The 23,315-nt window shown below is 46.8% G+C and overlaps 1 protein-coding gene across 1 annotated transcript in view; it reads left to right on the forward strand.

Annotated features, from left to right (window-relative positions):
* The window catches only part of DNAH8 (dynein axonemal heavy chain 8), a 9,979,189-nt gene that overhangs the window by 1,792,722 nt on the left and 8,163,152 nt on the right, over positions 1 to 23,315 (forward strand). Inside the window, exon 12 of the mRNA XM_069236651.1 lies at positions 8,633 to 8,732. Coding sequence (XP_069092752.1) covers positions 8,633 to 8,732 — 100 coding nt within the window. The remainder of the gene's footprint in view (positions 1 to 8,632; positions 8,733 to 23,315) is intronic.

Here is a 23,315-nt window from a genome sequence, read left to right on the forward strand (position 1 = left end):
TCCCCAAAACTTTGCAAACACTTCTTCAGCTCCTGTTTGCTTTTGCCTGTGCTTGTTGGTGACCTGGCTGGCCACTGACCCTCCTGCAATATGGCAACTGTTGAGGGACACCTCGTAGGTGACTCCTGGGATCTTCTGCAGCTCCTGGACCCCACAGCTGGACTTCTTCTTCCCCCTACTTGCAGGAACTTCACCCTCAGGAGGGTGGGCATTGCCACCGGCACCACCTGGGCACCTCCAAAGGTGCTGGACTCTTTCCCCTTCCTTTGCAGGTCCTCCACATCTGGAATCCATCCCTGGGTTCCAACTTACCTCGGTTGTGGTCATTATTTTGCATTCCACTTTTTTAGTATATGGTTTGGCCCTCCCATAGGGCCCTGTGTATTTTTATGCTATTTCTGATGGTTATTCTGTGCACATACTGTGTGTAGATATCTCCAAAGGGAGATATACCAATGCTAGTATAGTAGTAGTGTTGTAATAAAGTATCCTTTATTTGTACAACACTTGGGTGGATCTTTCTTGTGAGTGAGTGTAAGGAAATGCCTTCCTTGGCATGGTTACCCCCTAACTTTTTGCCTTTTGTTGATGCCAGTTATGATTGAAAGTGTGCTGGGACCCTGCTAACCAGGCACAGGCACCAGTGTTCTTTCCCTAAACTGTATCTCTGTTCCCACGATTGCCACAGCCCTGGCACACAGATAAGTACCTTGTAAATGGTACCCCTGGTACCAAGGGCCCTGTGGCCAGGGAGGGTCTCTAAGGGCTGCAGCATGTATTATGCCACCCTGGGGCCCCTCACTCAGCACATGCACAGTGCCTCACAGCTGGTGGGGAGAAAATGACTAAGTCGACATGGCACTCCCCTCAGGGTGCCATGCCAACCTCACACTGCCTATGGCATAGATAAGTCACCCCTCTAGTAGGCCTTACAGCCCTAAGTCAGGGTGCACTATACCACAGATGAGGGCATAGTTGCATGAGCACTATGCCCCTACAGTGTCTAAGCAAAACCTAAGACATTGTAAGTGCAGGGTAGCCATAAAGAGCATATGGTCTGGGAGTCTGTCAATTACGAACTCCACAGTTCCATAGTGGCTACACTGAATTCTGGGGACTTTGGTATCAACCTTCCCAGCTCAATAAATGCACACTGATGCCAGTGTGGGATTTATTGTAAAAATACTACTAGAAGGCATCTTAGAGATTACCCCTGAATACCAGTCAGAATCCTAGTGCTAGGCTGACCAGTTTCAGCCAGCCTGCCACAACCAGACGAGTTTCTGGCACGTGGGGTGAGTGCCTTTGTCACTCTGTGGCCAGGAACAAAGCCTGTACTGGGTGGAGGTGCGTCTCACCTCCCCCTGCAGGAACTGTAACACCTGGTGGTGAGCCTCAAAGGCTCATGCCTTTTGTTATAGCACCCCAGAGCATCCCAGCTAGTGGAGATGCCCGCCCCTCCGGACACAGCCCCCACTTTTGGCAGCAAAGCCGGAGGAGATAATGAGAAAAAGAAGGAGGAGTCACCTACCAGTCAGGACAGCCCCTAAGGTGCCCTAAGCTGAGGTGACTCCTGCCTTTGGAAATCCTCCATCTTGAGTTTGGAGGATTCCCCAGTAGGAATAGGGATGTGCCCCCCTTCCCTCTGGCAGGAGGCACAAAGAGGGTAAAGCCACCCTCAAGGACAGTAGCCATTGGCTACTGCCCCCCAGATGTAAATACACCCCTAAATTTAGTATTTAGGGGCGACCCTGAACCCAGGAAATCAGATTCCTGGAACCTGAAAAAAGAAGGACTGCTGACCTGAAAGCCCCGCAGAGACGACAGAGACACCAACTGACTTGGCCCCAGCCCTACCGGGCTGTCTCCAGACTCAAAGAACCTGCACAGCAAAGCATCCGACGGGACCAGCAACCTCTGAGGACTCAGAGGACTGCCCTGCACCTAACGGCCCAAGAAACTCCAGAGAACAGCGGCACTGTTCAGAAACAGCAACAAACTTGCAACTTTAAAGCAACTTTCAAAGAACTCTCACTTCCAGCTGGAAGCGTGAGACTTCACACTCTGCACCAGACACCCCTGGCTCGAGTTCAGGAGAACCAACACCGCAGAGAGGACTCCCAGGAGACTCCAATGACGTGGACACCCTGAGTTGAGCTCCCTGCACCCCCACAGCGATGCCTGCAGAGAGGATCCAGAGGCTCCCCCTGACCGTGACTGCCTGGTAACAAAGGAACCCAACACCTGGACCAAGCACTGCACCCGCAGCCCCCAGGATCGAGAGGAACCAACTACCAGTGCAGGAGTGACCAGCAGACGGCCCTCATCCTAGCCCAGTTGGTGGCTGGCCCGAGAAGCCCCCCTGTGCCCTGCCTGCATCACCTAAGTGACCCCTGGGTCCCTCTATTGCTTTCAATAGCAAACACGACGCCTACTTTGCCTACTGCACCCGGCCGCCCCTGTGCCGCTGAGGGTGGGTTTTGTGGGCTTGTGTGTGATCCCCCAGTGCTCTATAAAAAAAAAAACTGGTGTGCTCCCCGAGGACGCAGGTACTTACCTGTAAGCAGACTGGGACCGGAGCACCCCCATTCTTCATAGGTGCCTATGTGTTTTGGGCCCTCCTTTGACCTCTGCACCTGATCGGCCCTGTGTAGCTGGTGCTGTGGCTTTGGGGTTGCCTTGAACCCCCAATGGTGGGTTGCCTATGCCCAGGAGACTGACTGTGTAAGTGCTTTACTTACCTGCAAAAACTATCCGAACTTACCTCCCCCAGGAACTGTTGATTTTTGCATTGTCCACTTTTAAAATAGCTTATTGCCATTTTAACCTAAACTGTGTGTACTACTGTTTTAAATCAAAGTTCCTTACTTACCTGTGTGAAGTACCTTGCATGTTATGTACTTACCTCAAATCTTGAATCTTGTGGTTCTAAAATAAATCAAGAAAATATATTTTTCTTTATAAAACCTATTGGCCTGGAGTTAAGTCTTTGAGTGTGTGTTCCTCATTTATTACCTGTGTGTGTACAACAAATGCTTAACATTACCCTCTGATGAGCCTACTGCTCGACCACACTACCACAAAATGGAGCATTAGTATTATCTAATTTTGCCACTATCAACCTCTAAGGGGAACCCTTGGACTCTGCGCACACTATCTCTCACTTTGAGATGGTATATACAGAGACAACTTCCTACAGTGAGTTACTGTCTGTCTACTGTGGTATTGCAAGTCCTCCTGAATAAGCTGTAACTGCTCGCCTCAGCTACCCCTAGAGATCCTTTGCTATCTGGACACCTTTTCACTATCACTATCACTAAGGGTTGCCTGGACCCGGTATAGAGTGCCACACCATAGGTGTACACCATAAACTGAGCCAGCCTCCTACACTATCTAAGAAAGGTGAAGTTCTAAATGCTCAGACTCGCTTGTAGGAAAGTACCATCTTGCCTGGCATGTTACCCCCATTTTTCACTGTATATATGTTGTTTTAGTTGTATGTGTCACTGGGACCCTGGTATCCAGGGCCCCAGTGCTCATAAGTGTGCCTGAATGTGTTACCTGTGTAGTGACTAACTGTCTCACTGAGGCTCTGCTAATCAGAACCTCAGTGGTTATGCTCTCTCATTTCTTTCAAATTGTCACTAACAGGCTAGTGACCAATTTTACCAATTTACATTGGCTTACTGGAACACCCTTATAATTCCCTAGTATATGGTACTGAGGTACCCAGGGTATTGGGGTTCCAGGAGATCCCTAGGGGCTGCAGCATTTCTTTTGCCACCCATAGGGAGCTCTGACAATTCTTACACAGGCCTGCCACTGCAGCCTGAGTGAAATAACGTCCACGTTATTTCACAGCCATTTTACACTGCACTTAAGTAACTTATAAGTCACCTATATGTCTAACCTTTACCTGGTAAAGGTTAGGTGCAAAGTTACTTAGTGTGAGGGCACCCTGGCACTAGCCAAGGTGCCCCCACATTGTTCAGGGCCAATTCCCCGGACTTTGTGAGTGCGGGGACACCATTACACGCGTGCACTACATATAGGTCACTACCTATATGTAGCTTCACAATGGTAACCCCGAATATGGCCATGTAACATGTCTATGATCATGGATTGCCCCATCTATGCCATCCTGGCATAGTTGGCACAATCCCATGATCCCAGTGGTCTGTAGCACAGACCCTGGTACTGCCAAACTGCCTTTCCTGGGGTTTCACTGCAGCTGCTGCTGCTGCCAACCCCTCAGACAGGTTTCTGCCCTCCTGGGGTAAAGCCAGGCTTGTCCCAGGATGGCAGAACAAAGGACTTCCTCTGAGAGAGGGTGTTACACCCTCTCCCTTTGGAAAATGGTGTGAAGGCAGGGGAGGAGTAGCCTCCCCCAGCCTCTGGAAATGCTTTCATGGGCACAGATGTGCCCAATTCTGCATAAGCCAGTCTACACCGGTTCAGGGGACCCCTTAGCCCTGCTCTGGCGCGAAACTGGACAAAGGAAAGGGGAGTGACCACTCCCCTGACCTGCACCTCCCCTGGGAGGTGTCCAGAGCTCCTCCAGTGTGCTCCAGACCTCTGCCATCTTGGAAACAGAGGTGCTGCTGGCACACTGGACTGCTCTGAGTGGCCAGTGCCACCAGGTGACGTCAGAGACTCCTTCTGATAGGCTCCTTCAGGTGTTGCTAGCCTATCCTCTCTCCTAGGTAGCCAAACCCTCTTTTCTGGCTATTTAGGGTCTCTGTCTCTGGGGAAACTTCAGATAACGAATGCAAGAGCTCATCAGAGTTCCTCTGCATCTCTCTCTTCACCTTCTGCCAAGGAATAGACTGCTGACCGCGCTGGAAGCCTGCAAAACTGCAACATAGTAGCAAAGACGACTACTGCAACTCTGTAACGCTGATCCTGCCGCCTTCTCGACTGTTTTCCTGGTGGTGCATGCTGTGGGGGTAGTCTGCCTCCTCTCTGCACTAGAAGCTCCGAAGAAATCTCCCGTGGGTCGACGGAATCTTCCCCCTGCAACCGCAGGCACCAAAAAGCTGCATTACCGGTCCCTTGGGTCTCCTCTCAGCACGACGAGCGAGGTCCCTCGAATCCAGCAACTATGTCCAAGAGACCCCCACAGTCCAGTGACTCTTCAGTCCAAGTTTGGTGGAGGTAAGTCCTTTCCTCCCCACGCCAGACTGCATTGCTGGGAACCGCGACTTTTGCAGCTACTCCGGTCCCTGTGCACTTCCGGCGGAAATCCTTTGTGCATATCCAAGCCTGGGTCCACGGCACTCTAACCTGCATTGCACGACTTTCTAAGTTGGTCTCCGGCGACGTGGGACTCCTTTGTGTAACTTTGGGTGAGCACCGTTTCACGCATCCTCGTAGTGCCTGTTTCTGGCACTTCTCCGGGTGCTACCTGCTGCTGATAGGGCTCCTTGTCTTGTTCGACGTCCCCTCTCTCTCCTGACGCAATTTGCGACATCCTGGTCCCTCCTGGGCCACAGCAGCATCCAAAAACGCTTACCGCACGATTTGCAGCTAGCAAGGCTTGTTGGCGGTCTTTCGGCGGGAAAACACTTCTGCACGACTCTTCACGGCATGAGGGATCCGTCCTCCAAAGGGGAAGTCTCTAGCCCTTGTCGTTCCTGCAGAAACCTAAGCTTCTTCTGTCCAGTCGAAGCTTCTTTGCACCCACAGCTGGCATTTCCTGGGCATCTGCCCATCTCCGACTTGCTTGTGACTTTTGGACTTGGTCCCCTTGTTCCACAGGTACCCTAGATTGGAAATCCACAGTTGTTGCATTGCTGGTTTGTGTCTTTCCTGCAGTATTCCCCTATCACGACTTCTTTGTCCTTTGGGGAACTTTAGTGCACTTTGCACTCACTTTTCAGGGTCTTGGGGTGGGCTATTTTTCTAACCCTCACTATTTTCTAATAGTCCCAGCGACCCTCTACAAGGTCACATAGGTTTGGGGTCCATTCGTGGTTCGCATTCCACTTTTGGAGTATATGGTTTGTGTTGCCCCTATCCCTATGTGTCCCCATTGCATCCTATTGTAACTATACATTGTTTGCACTGTTTTCTAAGACTATACTGCATATTTTTGGAATTGTGTACATATATCTTGTGTATATTTGCTATCCTCATACTGAGGGTACACTCTGAGATACTTTGGCATATTGTCATAAAAATAAAGTACCTTTATTTTTAGTATAACTGTGTATTGTGTTTTCTTATGATATTGTGCATATGACACTAAGTGGTACTGTAGTAGCTTCACACGTCTCCTAGTTCAGCCTAAGCTGCTCTGCTAAGCTACCATTATCTATCAGCCTAAGCTGCTAGACACCCTATACACTAATAAGGGATAACTGGGCCTGGTGCAAGGTGCAAGTACCCCTTGGTACTCACTACAAGCCAGTCCAGCCTCCTACAAACACCACCACCATATGGACCGTTTGTCAAGAGGCCCTGCATCCTTGTACATGGGTGGAACGTCATGGCTTTTCCCTGGTGCTTCAACACTTAGTGAGATCTCTGAATGCCAGAGAGGACAAACTCAGCAGAACATGTTTAGCGGATCATGAATTGCGTCTTCATCCAGGGGTAGTGCAAGGTCTCTTTCAGCAGGTGGGAGAGACTTAGTTAAATGTGTTCATCACTTCCAAGAATGCACAACGTCAGCAGTTCTGCATGCTGGAGTTTCCAGTGCTGCTCTCGCTCAGACACGCCTTTTGTCTCAAATGGAGCTCTGGCCTCCTGTACGCCTTTTTACTAATAACGCTCCAGCCCAGACTGCTCAAGAAAAATCAGGAACGACCAGACCCAAGTCATCCTTGTGCTCCTGACTGGGCTCGGAAAATCTGGTATCTCCAGCTGTTGAGCATGATCATTTGACTGGATCTTCTTTTGCAGCATCAAGGAGGGGTTCTCCACCCAAGCCTGTCAACACTCCGCCTTTGTGTGGAGCTTGAGCGGCAACAGTTGGCAGCTTTCGACCTTCCACTTCAAGTCTGTAATGTTATCTTGACAGTTTGGCCATTGAAGCAAGTTTGTGGCATTGTGTACAGCCAAGCAGGTTGACCATTTATCTACACCCATTTCCCAAGTCTTGTTTGTTTATCCTTAACTTACCTCGACAGGGCAATGCGTTGGCCATATTGAAGTGTTATTTTTTTGCCATTTGTGCTTTCCTGCGGCTGCCAGATCAGCCTTCTTTCTTCATGTCCCCTATTGTAAAGTTGGTTATTCCGTTTCTAATGTGTGCTCCCTTTGAGCCACTTCATACCTGCTCTCTTAGGCTTCTCAACATCAACACTGCCTTTCTGGTGGCAATTACGTCTGCCCAGAGGGTGGGTGAACTGAAGGTGCTGTCATCCCAGGCTCCATACTTCTCTTTCTTCCTAACAGACCAGTCCTTTGGCCTGAGCATCCTTCTTGCTGGAGGTGGTTACCCTATTTCACATAGGTCAGTCCATCAGTTTGCCTACCTGTTTGGGCTCTGCCTCATTCCTCTACAGAAGAGGAGACACTCCACCGCTGGACCCAAAAGTGCATTGTCCTTTTACCTTGACTGCACAGTACCGTTCAAGGTAGACAATCAACTCTTCTTGGAATATGTTGGCAAATGTTAAAGCCAAAAAAGGGAAGGCCATGCAGGAATGACCCATCTCCCCATGGATTGTCCTCTGCATTAAAATCTACTACACCTCCTACACATTGGTCAAGAAAGAGCCCCCAGATGTTTTGCGTGCTCATTGTACCATAGCAAAGGCATTAGCACACAGCTTTCCAGTCCTGGACATTTGCCAGGCAGCAAAGTGGGCCTCACTGCATATGTTCACCAATCACTACTGCCGGCACTGTCAGTTCCATCAGGACATGCAGTTTGCCTGTTTGGTCCTGCAGGACTTCCTAGTGTAAATCAAGTTCACAAACCTACCGCCAGAGAGATATTGCTTAGGTATCTATGCTAAGCTAAGGAATCTGCGACTAGAAGTCTCTTACCAGATCAACAAGTTACTTACCTTTAGTAGCACCTTATCTGGTAGAGACTCTACCTAGCCATAGATTCGCTGCTGAACCACTCACCCTCCCTGCTTTGTGAACGAATTTCCAGATCCATGGCCACTCCCTGTTCAGGGCCCTACTTCAACACACCAGAGGTTAGTGTCCTTCGTGGCTCCATGCTCCTGTCGTGCAATGCTGTGAAAATAAGGTGACATCAGTGGTAGTGCCTACAAAGGCAGTATATATGTAACTTTCAGCACAGATGACACAGACGCCACACGGAACAGAATGGCGCCACCTACTGGCGCACATGGGTACTGCTCACTAAAAAAATTCCGGATCCAGTCTGACACCTGGGGATATTTCTAAGGTAAGGAATCTAGGGCTAGAATGAGTCTCTAACAGATAAGGCGTTACCAAAGGTACGTAACTTGTTCATTTTGCACTGTTTATACCCCAACAGTAGCTCACATATGCTGAAGTAAATATTGCATTTCTGTGAACAAAAAGTTGAAGAAGCAACCACCTTAAAAATTATAATCTCATGTAATTGATAATGGGATCTGTATTGTGCAAAGAATACAAATATAACTGTTCCTTACAGCTCTATATATGTAATTGAAATTAATTTTAGGTTCCAGAAATTAAACCTCCCATGTCTTCAATCAGAAATTGCGAGTACCATTGGACTTATTCTTAATCATTACACCACAGAACTTGAAGCCACTAAAAAGGTAATTATTTGTGTTCACTACATTTTTGGAAGTATTCCTAATACATTTTATGACCTATTTATATTACATGTATAGATCTCAATCTATTATTTTTTTATAAAAGACTGCTGTATTTTCCACAGCAGAAATGACCATCTCCAAGAAAGAACTTTTCAGGTCATTCTACACCTCGGCAAGGCAGAAAGCGAAAACACCTATTATTAAATTGCAGTATATATATGTTTGTGTGTGTGTGTGTGTGTGTATATATATATATATATAAATATATACACTTCATTTACAAAATTAAGCTCTTCCTCCTACTAGAATCAACATCTGTGTGTATGTGCGCAGGCATGTGTGGTGTGTGTATGTGTGTGTGTCCTTGTGTAGTGCCATTGAAAAGCCTTTTTGGTTTCTGACTGACTGGGTTCTGATTGTACATTTGACTGCAGTCCATTCTTGTTCAGCATTGTGTGGTTTGTTGGTGCTTAGTTCTGCAATGGACCTCAGTGGGACATTATTTCCGAAGTATTCTCTGTTTGTGTGGGTACACATTTCCTGTCGCACTGCAAAAGTCCCTTCAGGATCCATGTGCCTCACTCTAACTGAGTGGTGCAGGTTCCTCCGCTATGTGGCATGAGCATCTTTGGCTCATCTTGCCTCAGATACTTCATGACTCTGTCTTTCTATGCTGTGTCCTCCTCATGCTATAGCACCTCCAATGCACCTCCTGGGTAGGCAGTCCACATTTCCCTTGACCAAGGGTCTAGAAAGCCCCTTTGTTTGAGACTGGCCTGGTGTGTGGTGGGTACCTATGGTACTTACACCTTATACCAGGCCCAGTTATCCCTTCTTAGTGTAGTGTAGTCAGTGTCTAGAAGCCAGGCTCTCTAGAGGTAGCTGTGTATGAGCAGCCAAAGCTTATCTAGGAGACATGCAAAGCTCATGCAATACCACTGTAGTCACACTTAGGGGCATATTTATACTCCGTTTGTGCTGAATGTGCGTCAAAAATGTTCAGCACATTCGGCGCAAGCCGTGCACCATATTTATACTATGACGCCCGACCCCGCGGATGTCAAAATTCCTATGTGTGCGTCATTTTTTGGATGCGGGAAACTGCTTTGCGTTAATGACATGCAAGGTAGACGTTCCCGCCCAAAAAATGACTTTAAGGCTTGTGCGCCTTATTTATACTCCCGCGTCATTTTGATGCACAGGAGGGGGCGGGCCTTAAAAAACGGTGCACAGCCTGATGTGCGCAGTTTTTTAACGCCTGGGTAAGGGCAGGCGTTAAGGGACCTGTGGGCTCACTTCCATGGTCTCTGACCATGGAAGCAGTCCAGTGGTGCCCTTCCCTACCCCAGGGGCACCCCCTGCCACCCTTGCCCACCCCTGGAGGACATCCATGGATGGGGGACCCATCCCAGATAAGTACAGGTAAGTTCAGGTAAGTATTTCTTTTTTGTTTTTTTAAGTGGCATAGGGGGGCCTAATTTGGGCCCCCCTACATGCCACTGTGCCCAATGGCCATGCCCAGGGGACCAAAGGCAATGACGCAAGTCCGGTTTGAGCCATGATTTTTGACTGAAATCTGACTTGCACCATTTTTTGACGCACAACCCCCATTTTGTCCTACGCCGGCGCTGCCTGGTTTGAGTCATTTTTTTAAAACTCTGACCAGCCCGCAGCGCCGGCTAACATCAATCCTTAAATATGGCGCCCGGATGGTGCGTAGGAAAGGCGTTAGCTGGCGGTAAATTGTTTGACGCAAACCAGCGCCAGCGCTGGTTTGCGTCAAAAAGTATAAATATAGGACATAGTACGTACACACATGAAAGAAAACACTCAGTGTTACAAAAATAAAGGTACTTTATTTTGGTGACACAAATACCAAAAATACCATAGATTATACTCCCTTAGGAGGTAAGTAATACACAAATTATATACTCTAGAATGCAGAAATAGGCATAAAAACTGTTAGAAAACAGTGCAAATAGTGAAAATCACATGGACAAGAAGACCTGTGAAAGAAGGGGACCCAGTCCAAGAAGTACAGAAGAGTCCAAGAAAGGCAGGAGCCCCTACTAACCCGGATGAAGGTGCAAAAGGTGAACCACTGAAAAGTCAGCACAGCACCCAAGAAGACGGAGTTGGGTTCCTGGAGGGTGCAAGTGATTACCCACGCCGGATGGAGGATTGGAGTTGGATTTGTGTCGTTGGAGTCTACGAACAAGCCTTGGTACATAGAAAGCTCACGGTTAGCGAAAAATGGCGCTGGCGGGGACCAGGAAGGACCAGGTGAACTCTACCCAGGAGGGGGAGCCAAAATGGGCCCTCCGCAACTCAGAGAGCCCACAGAAGACCAGGCAGCGTACACAGGAGTCCCACAGGACAGGGACAGAAAAGTTGCAGAAAAGGCCCACGCAGCACTACTACAAAGGCTCCCACGCTGCCGGAGAGCCACTCAGGAAGCTGTGCGTCGAAGGATAATAGAGTGCTGAGGGCTGGAGCTTTAAGATGCACGAAGATCTTGGAGGAAGGATTCCAACAAGCCTTGCAGCTGCAAAAGACACAGTGCACATGGGTACTGTCTTGCGTGGGGAGGCAATCTCTTACCGCCACCAAATGTGGTCCGTTGGAAGAGAGGACCTTCCGGACCACTTCAGTCCACCACCCATGATCCATGCAGCTCAGCAGGAGAGGGGATCCTCTGGAGGAGCTCTGAGTACCACCCTTGGGGTGGTGATAGACAGGAGAGTGGTCACTCCCCTTTCCTTTGTCCAGTTTCGCGCCAGAGCAGGTACTGGACCCGGTGTAGACTGGTTTATGCAACGAGTGCACCAAATGTGCCCGTCAAAGCATTTCCAGTGGCTTGGGGAGGCTACCCCTCGCAAGCCTGTAACACCTATTTCAAAAGGAAGAGGGTGTAACATCCCTCTCCCAATGGAAATCCTTTGTCCTGCCTTCCTGGCTGTGGCAGCAGCTTGGGCTGCCTGGAAACCCTCAGAAGGCTGCAATGGCAATACTTGGGTTCCTCTAAGGAGCCCCCAGAGTGCATGGAATCATACAACCAATGCTTGCAAAAATCTTGGAGTATGATTCCAACATGTTTGATACCAAACATACCTGTGTTCGGAGTTACTATTATGTAGCTGGTTATAGGTAGTGACTTATGTCCAGTACGAACGTAAAATGGCATCACTGCACTCACGAAGTCCGGGAGAATGGGCCTGGAGTCGTGGGGGCACCTCTGCTTGTGCAGGGGTGCCCTCACTCACAGGTACTTTGCACCCTGCCCTCTGGGCTGGAAGGCCTGCCATAGGGGTGACTTATAAGTGACCTGGTGTAGTGAAAGGGTGCTTGCACCTTTTCATGCAGGCTGCAATTGCAGTCCTGCAGAAGCCTTTGCATGGGCTCCTTACAGGTGGGAAAATATATGCTGCAGCCCATAGGGATCCCCTGGAATCCAAATGCCTTGGGTACCTAAGTACCATATACTAGGGACTTATAAGGGGGCACCAATATGTCATTTGTGGGTGAAATACAGAGTTTTGGGAGAGAGAGCATAATTACTGGTGTCCTAGTTAACAGGATCCCTTTGAACACAGTGAAGCACACTGACATCAGGCAGAAAAAGGGGGTAACCATGCCAAGAAAGAGGGTACTTCCATACACCCTTCTGGCAGTCTTATTAAAGTTTCCCAGGGTCTGGTACGAAACATGGCAAGGGGAGATGGAGTTTGATATCCCAACCTGGAGCACAAAAGACTTTCTCAGGCACCACTGGCATTGAGACCCCAGACTCAAATGGAGAAATGTAGGCACACTGAAACATCTGTCCTATATTTATACAAAGTTTCAGACTGTGATTGTATATTCTAACACTCAACTTTAAGACTGAGTAGAATAAGCAAAATGGAAGAACTGCAAAAGTCAGACTGGTCCAGGCAAGGTCTTTGTTAAAAGATGATAGATAGACAGGCTGAAAGTCTCCAGATAGGAGAAATCCAAGTCAAGAATACACAAACAAGAGAGGCATTCCCACTTAACTACCTATTAACCTGAAGGGTGTACTCTCTCCAGAGAGCAATGGACCTGAAGAGGGATTGGGGACCCCCTCCCCCCTCCAGCTTTATAGAAGCCCTCCGTCTACCCCAAAAGTCTGTCCCACTACAAAGGAGCCCTGAAATGTTGAGGAAGAGTCCTGCAGTTCACAAGTCCTGCTGGGGCTCTCTCCAACCCTCCATCCTAGGTATACTTCGATGCAGCAAATACAAAATGGATTCCAGGGAATAAAACCACATGTATCACATGCCCTCTAAATATGCATATTCTGTATATCCAGAAATGTTACACATACAGCAACCATGTCCCACATAGATTGGAGAGCGCGCAGTTCCAGGAATCTGGTTCCTTGAGATTGGCAGACCAGTTTACCAAACGTTTAGTGGCTAGTTGGCAACTCTTCCTGGCATGGGTATGTATTAAAGAAAATGAACGGTATTACTGCCAGTGTACTCCTAATTTGTTCATTACTGCCATGACTGCCAGTCCTCTACAGCACAAGAATCTGGCAAAAGTCATGCTTGATCAAAGGAAGATGCAAGCGGTGTGCCAATCCAGGCAACATAGTCCAGCTCCAGTGCACATGCATGATCGTTGTGTGTGCTGAGGTAGGGGTCAAAACCCTACAGCTTGCTATAATGACTTGAGACAGCGATTCATGCTCCTCATAGGCATACAGGGAATGTTTTTATGCCCGAACACATCTTTCTCTTCCCCCAGAACTCCCTGCAGTGCAGGAAATCTTTCTCTGCCCCTACTGAATTTAGCACACAGTTAGTATATCTGGTTAAGTTTCAGCATGGCATGATTTAGGCAGATCTGTCCAAGTTGAGAAAAGTTACATGGGTTTATTATGTGTTGTGATTGTGCGACTTTACTATGTAATACACTTGCCAACCCACTTAGGACCAATAGGTTTTGTTTGTCAAAACTTCAGCTTAACCCTGGGTAGGCATACACAAAGGAGCAAGTGTAAATAAAGCATTTAAACAGCACCAAGAGAATTGAAGATGAAATCGACGAGTAACCAAGTCAGTCCAACACCAACATATAATAACAGACAGTATTTTTATATAGTTTTATACACCACAATGAAAAAGATACACCAGGTTTTCTAGAGATATAGAATTAGCAAAGTAGAGCAAATCAAACATTTCACCGAACCATGAACAGGCATTGGCAAAGTCAACAAATTTAACACTTTGAAGCTTTATCACCAAAGAGTTGGCTAGCTGTATTGCGTTCTCTTAGAGTCAATTTAGGTGACCAACTCTAATAGGGAGCCATATGGGGGGCCATTAAGGTTCTCAGAATCAGTTACCTCCCCAGGTGAAGCAGTTTCCAAGCAGTTCTGGTTACTTTATCCCCTTTGGAATGGATTCCTATGGAAGTGATCCTTATGCAAGTATTAAAGGATGAAGAAGATGCTCAAGGATGTTGTGGATGCGATGCAGTTGATGGGCATCTTCCTGTGGCTGCTTCTCTGTCCATGAAGCAGATGAGGTGGTCCTGGTTACAGGATTGACTTCTCTCGAAGTACTCTAGGTGCTAGCAGAAGTCCAGTCGCCACTGGGCTACCATTTGCCAGGTGTCGTGGTCACAGCCAAATCCTTCCATGAGCGATAACTCTTCTTTTGGCCGACCAAGCAGCACTCAAACAATCTCCTGGATTCAGCAAGCTTGGGTGCAATTTTCAGTGCCGGGTACTGGCCTGCACTGTGGCAATTGGGGGAGGTCTTAAGGTTCTAGGTTACCAACTGGCCCTAGCAGGCTTCTTAGCTGTTGTGGCCCTGTGCAGTGAACAGAAGCTCAGCGAACTGACCACTGGAGTCTCTTTGCTTTGACTGGGGTCTGGAGCTGACCTCTCTACGAGCAGGACACAACAGGCACTGTCCCTCTCATTTGCCAGCCACCAGGTTCAGCAGTTGAAGTCCATGCCAGTGCAGCCTCTCTACTGGTTCCACGGTGCAGCAGAGCAGTCTTTCTTTAGTTCTGGATCCCCTGATGCCCTATTTATACTCAGAAATTGCTCTCTGGGTAGGATTTGGTTAGTAAGCAATGGGCTACCAAGTTCCCTCTCAGCTTCTTGGGAAGTGTGGCATCTGGCTATCACAAGATGTACTATTCTCTCTCCTCCCAACATGCCATAAACCTTCTCTCTGTGTCCAGAGCTTCCTACAACCAACCCAGAGTTGGGTGTAGCTAACAAGGGGGCTACACACCCCTGAAAAAACGGTTTGAACAACAAGTTTTCCCTCTCCACCCCCGGGTGCTAGCTAGTCTGCCTAAGAAAAAGCGGTTTGACAACAGGTTCCCCTCTCCTTCCCAGGTGCCAGCTAGTCTGCCTAAACAGTGGGGCTGCACCTGTATGAAAGTACCTTCTTTTTGGCATGGCTACCTCCACTTTTTGCCTGCTGTCAGTGTGTTTTATACTATGTTCACTGGGATCCTGCTGACCATGAATCCAGTGACTGTGCTCTCTCCCTCTAAATTTGATTGCTTAGGACTCAGCACACCCCACAATTGGCATACTGGTGTCCCCATATAGGTCCCTAGTATATGGTACTTAGGTACCCAGGGCATTGGGGTGTCGCGTGGGCTCTCATTATCCTAAATGAGACTACTGGATTTCTAGGTAGCAGGATCGTTCCTGGTGTGGGGGACTGAGTCTGACCCACTTGGAAGGGACCTCTGTCACCCTCAATCCGGTTTTGCTCCGGCTAACTAGCAGTGCCTCATCTCTCCCATGGGCAAGGGATGATTGTGGGGAAGGGATGATTGGGCAGCCGAGCGCATGACATCTTTGGAACTTCTCAGGGAAGTCATGGTCACTCAGGTCCCAACCAGCTCTCTCATTTACAGTATGATCTCATATACAAATGACAAAGGCAGTTTGAGTTTTATATATTGCTTTTAATAAAACGACTGCATTTTAGATAATAAGGCATGAGCCGCAATAACCAGAACCATACAACACAGTAGTATTGAAATAGTCACTATGAGAGTGAAACATAAGAACAACGCTATCTTGGTGTTAATAGGTTCTTTTCTCTCTTAGTATCTTATATTTCGAGCACAGCATGGTAAGCTACTAACTTGCCTTTCAGATTCCCCGGGAAGCCATCAACCCTCATACCTGAGCAAAGGCCTGTGATCTGGTTCAGTATCTGCAACGAGGCAGTCAGCGTCTAGTTGTGGTTCCCTGGTCGGAATCTCCCTCTTGCGTGTATTAGGACAAGGAAGTGTTTTTATAACTAACACGTCAGTGTGATCACAAAATGTCCCTACGCAAGAATGCCAAAGACTAAACTCCTACCACGTCTATCAACAATGTACCAGACTGTTTCCTTGACTGAAGCATAGAGTGAAGAAGAATGTGTTATTGAAAACTCCAGTGCTGAAGTAGGCTAAACAGTGTGATATAAAAAATAAAACAAGACCGTAGAACTGGCTATTTGAAAAATAACAGTACGAAGCTGAATAAAAAGCATTTAGAGCAAAGTGCACAGAGGCTCTATGCTGCGAGCAAAGGAATAAAAGACATCCAGGGCAAAGTGCACAAAGGCCTAATGCCTGAAGCTAACACGCAAAGGATACATAAAACTGACCACACTACACCCACCCCTTGTCGGTAGCAAGTGGTTCTAATCAAAACGAAAATAAAAATATGCCCCAGATATAAAAATATACAAAATACATTTCGACAAGTCCAGAGGACACCAAAGCATAAAACTAAATTTACAATTTGTAAGCACGTGACGGAATGCCAAATCGTTACAATGTCAATTTAAAAAAAAAAAATCAAATTTTAAATGGAAGCCACGGAAAGCAGGAGATCCTCCAATTCGACAGATGTCAACACTGGAAAATCCACACCAAATACTATCATGGAGCAGGTGTGTTCCAAAGCCCCAGAACCATCCAAGGCGGCACCCCGTGCAGGGCCTATGAATGAGACAATACCATCTTCCTCCAGGAAGGGAATCTCGTAAACTGCCTCACGAAGCAAACGCAACCGCAGTGCACAAGTCTGGGAATGAGATCAGCATCAACCACTGGGGGGCGCTGTAGTGAGAGACCGAGAGCCAGTGCATGTTCAAACGAGCACCAAAGGCACCGAAACACGGCTTGCACACAATCCAAAACTGGTCGGAATGACAGAAACCAGTCACACTCCAACTGTACCACGAGTGTTGCTCCAAAATGCTGCATCATGCGTTCACGACACAGCTGCGCTGACGGGAGCGCCAATATTGGATCTCGTTGCGGTGGGACAGCCATTGCGGCAGAACAGCAGCAACAGAAAAACACCAGCCAATAAAGCCAAAGTAATCGGAAATCCCCCAAAAATGCTTCCGAAAATAGAATGAATAGCCAAAGGTATCAAACCGAATATGGAAGAGAAGGTATGAGCAAAACCAACACCAACGTCTTTGAAAAAATATGCAATTCCAGCAGTGCTGGACGCATTAAATATACATCCCACAAGTTCACCAAAGTGGCTCGGAAAGTTACTATTTAATAGGGACTGTATTTCTGCTGATGACCTCGCCACCTGAAGTGCATAGGTCTCGCGTGCAGATGTAAGGGCCACATGCTTTTGAAACAATAGAGACTTCAGTCGATTCAACTTGTTGAAATTCACCTTGGAAGTAGCAACGTGAGGCCAGATGTCCGCTACCTCCCTAAATTGAGTGGGGGGAAACAACACATTCCCGCAGCACGTAACAGCCTTGGTGACAACGACCACGTAAACTATTCCGGCATGCATGCCACAACAGGCTTCACTGTTAAGAAGGACGTAGCTGCCGTTTGAAAGCACCTGGAAAGTGTTTTTAATCACGGGGACTGGAACTCCCTTTAGATAGCAAGCCAAGTTCGCAACCGAGGCATTACACGCCCCATGCAAAGACAGCTGCTTACAAACCATAGAATGGCTGACAGAAGTTTCGCATTCACTACCGCTAAGAAAAACCTCCCTCATACCATTAAGACATCTGTATAAAAAGGGAAGCTTCCACACCTCATGTATGTAACTGTCTCCCAATTTCTCATATCTGCCCACCGGAATATGCTTCAAACAAGAAGTGAATTGCAGAGTGGAAATAGGCAAATTTATAACCCCGTGTATCAACCACTCAGCTGACGGAATCTCAGCCACAGTAAAAGGCAACTTCTCCAACTTTTCAATATTTAACATAACATATGTCGCTTCCTTTTTAGCCATTAGCTGTTGTTGACGTGTCAAATTAAAGGAAAAAAATATCTCCCTGGCTCGGATGTGCTGCCACGGAACGCGACCTGCCTTTAATGTCTGTAGAGTCCAACCCAACTGCATAATGGACCGCGTTTGACTCTGCCCATGATATAAAGGAGACATATCTGATCTAATAATGTCTATAGCAGAGGAAACAATGTTATCAATCGTATATACACGGTCGGACAGTGTATGCATTCCATTATCCACAACAGATAATGCTTGTTTCAAATTCTCTTGATCTATCTGCCTCAACCGGGCCGCCGCCTCCTGTTGTGAAAGTTTCCATATCTCATTGTACACTTCATACAAAAACGTTTTTTCTGGGGCACTCTTGGACCTGACAAAAAATCTTGCAAGTCAGTATAATTAGACAGTAACGTGAGATGTGTCTTAACTGCATCCAGCTTGGATGACTTCAACCTTTGTTGACAAAGTTTCCCCACGCTATATGTAGTAATGATATCAGCATGTTCTGGTGATATGTAGCGAGGGTCTGCCCTACTAGTCCTGAACCCCCCGAAGAGGTGACAAAACGCTGATGACACACATTAGTTTCTATGGGCCACAACAACCACCCGCCTGGACGTGTCAATGGAGTGTTAAGCGTACCATTCTAGACCCAGTCTGTAAGCTCACTAAACGTGGCATTAATATATTGTTGCCAATTTTTTATTTTGGAAGGGACAGGTATGCTAGGCAAATTCAAGTCTCTAATTGTTGCTAAGCCCAAACAGCTAGTCTGTTGTACAGTCTCATTTAAGAAAATCATTTGGACAGGACTAATACATGCCCTAAACAATGTGTCCCTACCCCGCATTTGGCAATTTTTCGTTCCCCAAACACTTTTCAAATCAACAGTTTTGGAACAGTATTCATACCCCTCAACCAAAAGTTTTGGATACAAACGAATTTGAATACAGTAATTTAGTATCAGTCAATAACATCTGCTTATTAGCATGCGGAGTAACCTTAAAATAGTAAGACTTAGCACTCTGTTGATGATGCCCAGAAAAATATGCAAATTTATCAGAATAAGTTTTAGAACTCCCCTGTGGATGAGTCGGGCAGTGTTCCCATTGCATATACTCAAATACCGATTTCGGGCTACTAGCTTTATGAATAAAGTGGTGTCCATAATAATTGTAACAAAACATGTAACCATAATTATCTCTAAACTGGTAAGCATCTTCATTTTCATAGACAGTATAATACTGCAATTCTATCAACATAGAATCAACTGTCTTCACATCCCAATCATCAGATACAATGCCTGGTATTACAATATCATTCATTGATAATTTGAGAACATACGGTATTTGAATTATTTCCGTGGGACCATATATATCAAACATTACTCTATCCCACACAATCCCATCCGAAATTGGTACAGCAGAAATGTTCACAAAGGACAAGTCTCTTCGAACCATATGTGATGAAAAATGCGGTTTCAACACCTTCTCCACGTGCTCAATCTCAGATCGTTCAGGAAGAAAATGACCATGTATCACCAGAAAAAAGGTAACAACAAACCCCAGCCATAGGAAAAAAAGCCATCACAGTCATGATAAGCCACAGATAGTTCCAAGGAACAACAAAATATGTGTGTTTGAGCCAACACAGCAGCTTACGTGGACCCAGGGCTGGTGTTGAAGAGGGCGAAGAGTCCGACACGGTATCATCATTGGTATTAAAGCAGCCGGAGGCAGTTCTCGCAAAAGGTGCAACCGTAAACAAAGGAGCAGATTGTGGCTCGCGCTGTGGTACGCTGTAGATAATACCTTCAGCAACATCAGTAGTCACAGCAACTTGATCAAAAGATTCCAAATTATTCGCCATTAGTGGAACAATCGCAAGATCAGCTTCCACCCTCCCCAAGCTCGGAGAGGAAACAGCATCGGTGCAAATCACCTGCAGCGGAACATCATCCCCAGTAGTGAGAGGGATTCGGGAACTACTGGGTGTTCCTCTTGGTCTGCTGTGCAGAATCGGCCACATGTTGTAACTTGACATTGTCAATTGATACAAAGCGATTTCCTTTGGCCCCTTGCAGCGGTGGCAAAATCACAGTTCCTGTGCCTTGAATCCCTAGTACAGGGACTGGTACTCGATATGAAGGGCCAAATTCTTTTTTCACTGCGACCTTTTCACGCACAAGATCCCCAAGTCTGGGAATCCAACCAGTAGACGTTACTGGTTCATCCTTAATTCCTGTGGAGGCAGCACTGGCAGAAGAGTTATCTTCACGGAATTGTTGTAAATCCTGCAATACAGTGACACGATCATTTATGTCAAAGGGCGTATCTGCCATCTCCACACCAGGACCATCTAGATCAGGAACATACATTTGTGTTCCAAACAGGCACTCATTTGAAGTACGACCCCCCAGGGACCTTATAGGCAAGTTATTAAGTGCTCTCTGTACTCCATACAGGTGGGCTAGCCAACTACGACCCGTACCTATAACTCTGGCCATTAAGGATTGCTTTAAATCATGATTTAAACGCTTCACTACAGAATTTCCCTCGGGATGAAATGGAGACGAGAACTGGAGCTGGACCCCCAACGAAGCAATGGTGTCCCTGAATGCCTTAGAGGCAAAAGCAGGGCCCTGGTCCGAATGAAAAGCCACAACTGCATATGTATTGACAAAGATGCGCAAATCTTTAATAACAGTTCGAGCGTCAGCCGAGCGCTGTGGCCAGACCCACACAAATCTGGAGCACGAATCTACAGCTACCAATATATATGTGTATGCACTATCTGGTGTCAGCGGACAACAATGATCCAAGTACACACGCTGTAAAGGTTTATTCGATATCAGAAGGGGCGTCTGCTGCGGGCGTCTAGCCGTGGAAACTTTAATTTGTTGACAGATGTCACAACAAAGGACATACTGCTTTGTCTCTTTATAGAGACCAGGCCACCAGTAACGAGCCTGTAAGAGTGAAATTGTGGCAGCCATCATGTGCAGATGCGGCCCCCTCATGTGCTGCAGTAATCAATCGAGGTCGCTCAATTTTATTGGGCATCTCACATACACCAACGTCTGGGATTTTAACCTCAGTTTTCAGCATACCACCCATGGAATAGTGATATTTGGAAGGGAATCCTTTAGGATATGGCGTGCCATCAGCCGTAGCCTTTATGGCATCCAAAATCTCTGTGTCTGGTTTGGAACTCGAACGAGTTACTGCGGCTACAGTGGCAACTGCCACTGCCGATTTCGCGGCTTCATCAGCCAAAGTATTCCAGGCAATGTGTATTCCAACGCGCTCGTGTCCAAGTGTATGCACAACATGGACTTTAGGAAGCGTTTCTTTCAGATCCGCCACCTTCCCCCACAGTAACCTGTGTTTGATGGTGTTGCCCTTGGAATCTCTGAACCCATTTAACCTCCAGTAATGCAGATATTAATTGAAAGACTGAACACAGTAATATGAATCACAAACAAGCAGTGTAAACTGTGCAGGATCCGTATGCTTCAATGCTAATAACAGAGCCTTCAGCTCAGCCAACTGTGCCGTACAGTCTCCCAAGGTTTGTGTATAAGTATGTTGGGGGCAGAACTTCTCCCCCTCCATATAGCCGCTCACCACTGCACATGCAGCAGAATACTGTTGTTTAGTCCCAACCGCAGGTTGTGCAGAGCCATCGGTGTACATGACCACCTGATATTGATCAATAGGCAATGTGCCAGCGGGAACTGGGTACTCCATTTCATATTGAAGAAATTCCTGAGTCTGCAGTTTAGGGTCAAATTTGTAATCTACATCAGTGGCTGTCAAAGACGTTGCCCATTGTATCCATCGCGGGTGTAATGCTTTCGAATTAGGAACACTTGCTTTTGTAACAGCTTCTAAAGCTGGAATCGGGGAAACGACAATGATACGTTGGCCCTGGGCAAGAGAACGCTCTTTAATCACAGCCATCTGTACAGCAGTGAGAATTTTCTCAGCTTGTGCAAAACGTTGTTCTGCAGCAGAATACAAGTGGGACTTGTATGCTATCAGGACTGTCTCACCCTCATTAAAGGGGACATATGTAAACCCAACGGCCCCAGCTATAACCCTGATGACCAGATGTGTCTTATTGTCCCGTGTGTGTAAATGCTTTACTGCTAAGAGATCAGTTTGCAAATCTCGAAGAATATGTGTATGCTCAATCGTCCAAAATGTACTCTAAAAATTTGGGTGAATCAACTCGTATAATGGCTTTATGCGTGTAGCATAATCAGGAATGTAAGTTCTGCCAAAATTGAGAAATCCCAATAACGACTGGAGTTTTCTAATCATATTAGGAGGTTGAAACTGTGCACATTTTTCCAAAAAGTGTGGCGCTAAGCTCTTGCCCTCATTCGACAGTTCATATCCCAGGAAGATGACGCTGAGGAAGGCAATTTTAGATTTTTTAAAGTTACATTTGTAGCCTATCTCGGCAAATCCCACAACAATGCTGGCTACCCGCCTTAAATGTTGTAGTAACTCGTCATCTGTCAGATATATATCATTTACATATGACAAAGCTTCAGGGTCCAACTCGTGCAAGATTTCAGTCACACGGGCCGAAAACAGTCCTGGGCTATTCTTATACCCCTGAGGCAAATGACAAAAAAAATTCTGAGAGCCAAACGCACTAAAGCTAGTCAAATCCCTACTTTTGGGCGCTATATTCTGGCAGAAGAAACCATTCGAGATATCCAAAGTTGTTTTGTATTTCTTACGCACAATATTATTCATAAGCGCAGCGCTATGTGAATTTTGTATTGCATATGTGCGTGTATGTCCATTTAAATGTCTGTAATCCACCACTATACTATAAAAATGGTCCGGTTTAGCTACAGGAAATAAGGGATTATTAATCGGCGAGACACAGGGTTCAGTAACTCCCTGGTACTCCAATTGTGTAAGTATTTTCCTTACCGATGCCCTTGCTTCAAATTTTATAGGATATTGCGGTTGCGGCTGAGGTTCACCCTTAATCGGAATTACATGATAAGGTGAATCCCTATCCCACCCCACATGATTTCTATATAAGGCGGGTGCCTGTGCCAGAAACCATGTATTACTATAGGACTCTGCAAGTTCTCCCGGAACAAGTGGTGAGAACGAAGGTGAGATAACCTCCTCCCCAACTGGACAGTCGCGAACAAAGCCTGGGGGCCAATCCTGTTCGGCCAGCAGAATGTCATACAATTTGACAACACAATCCCAAAAGATGGCGTTTATAATGCGCTCAATGTCCCCTTCTAATTGCAAAGTTACTGTATAAACTCT

The sequence above is a fragment of the Pleurodeles waltl genome, chromosome 5, assembly GCF_031143425.1.
Source record: "Pleurodeles waltl isolate 20211129_DDA chromosome 5, aPleWal1.hap1.20221129, whole genome shotgun sequence".
Taxonomy (NCBI): domain Eukaryota; kingdom Metazoa; phylum Chordata; class Amphibia; order Caudata; family Salamandridae; genus Pleurodeles; species Pleurodeles waltl.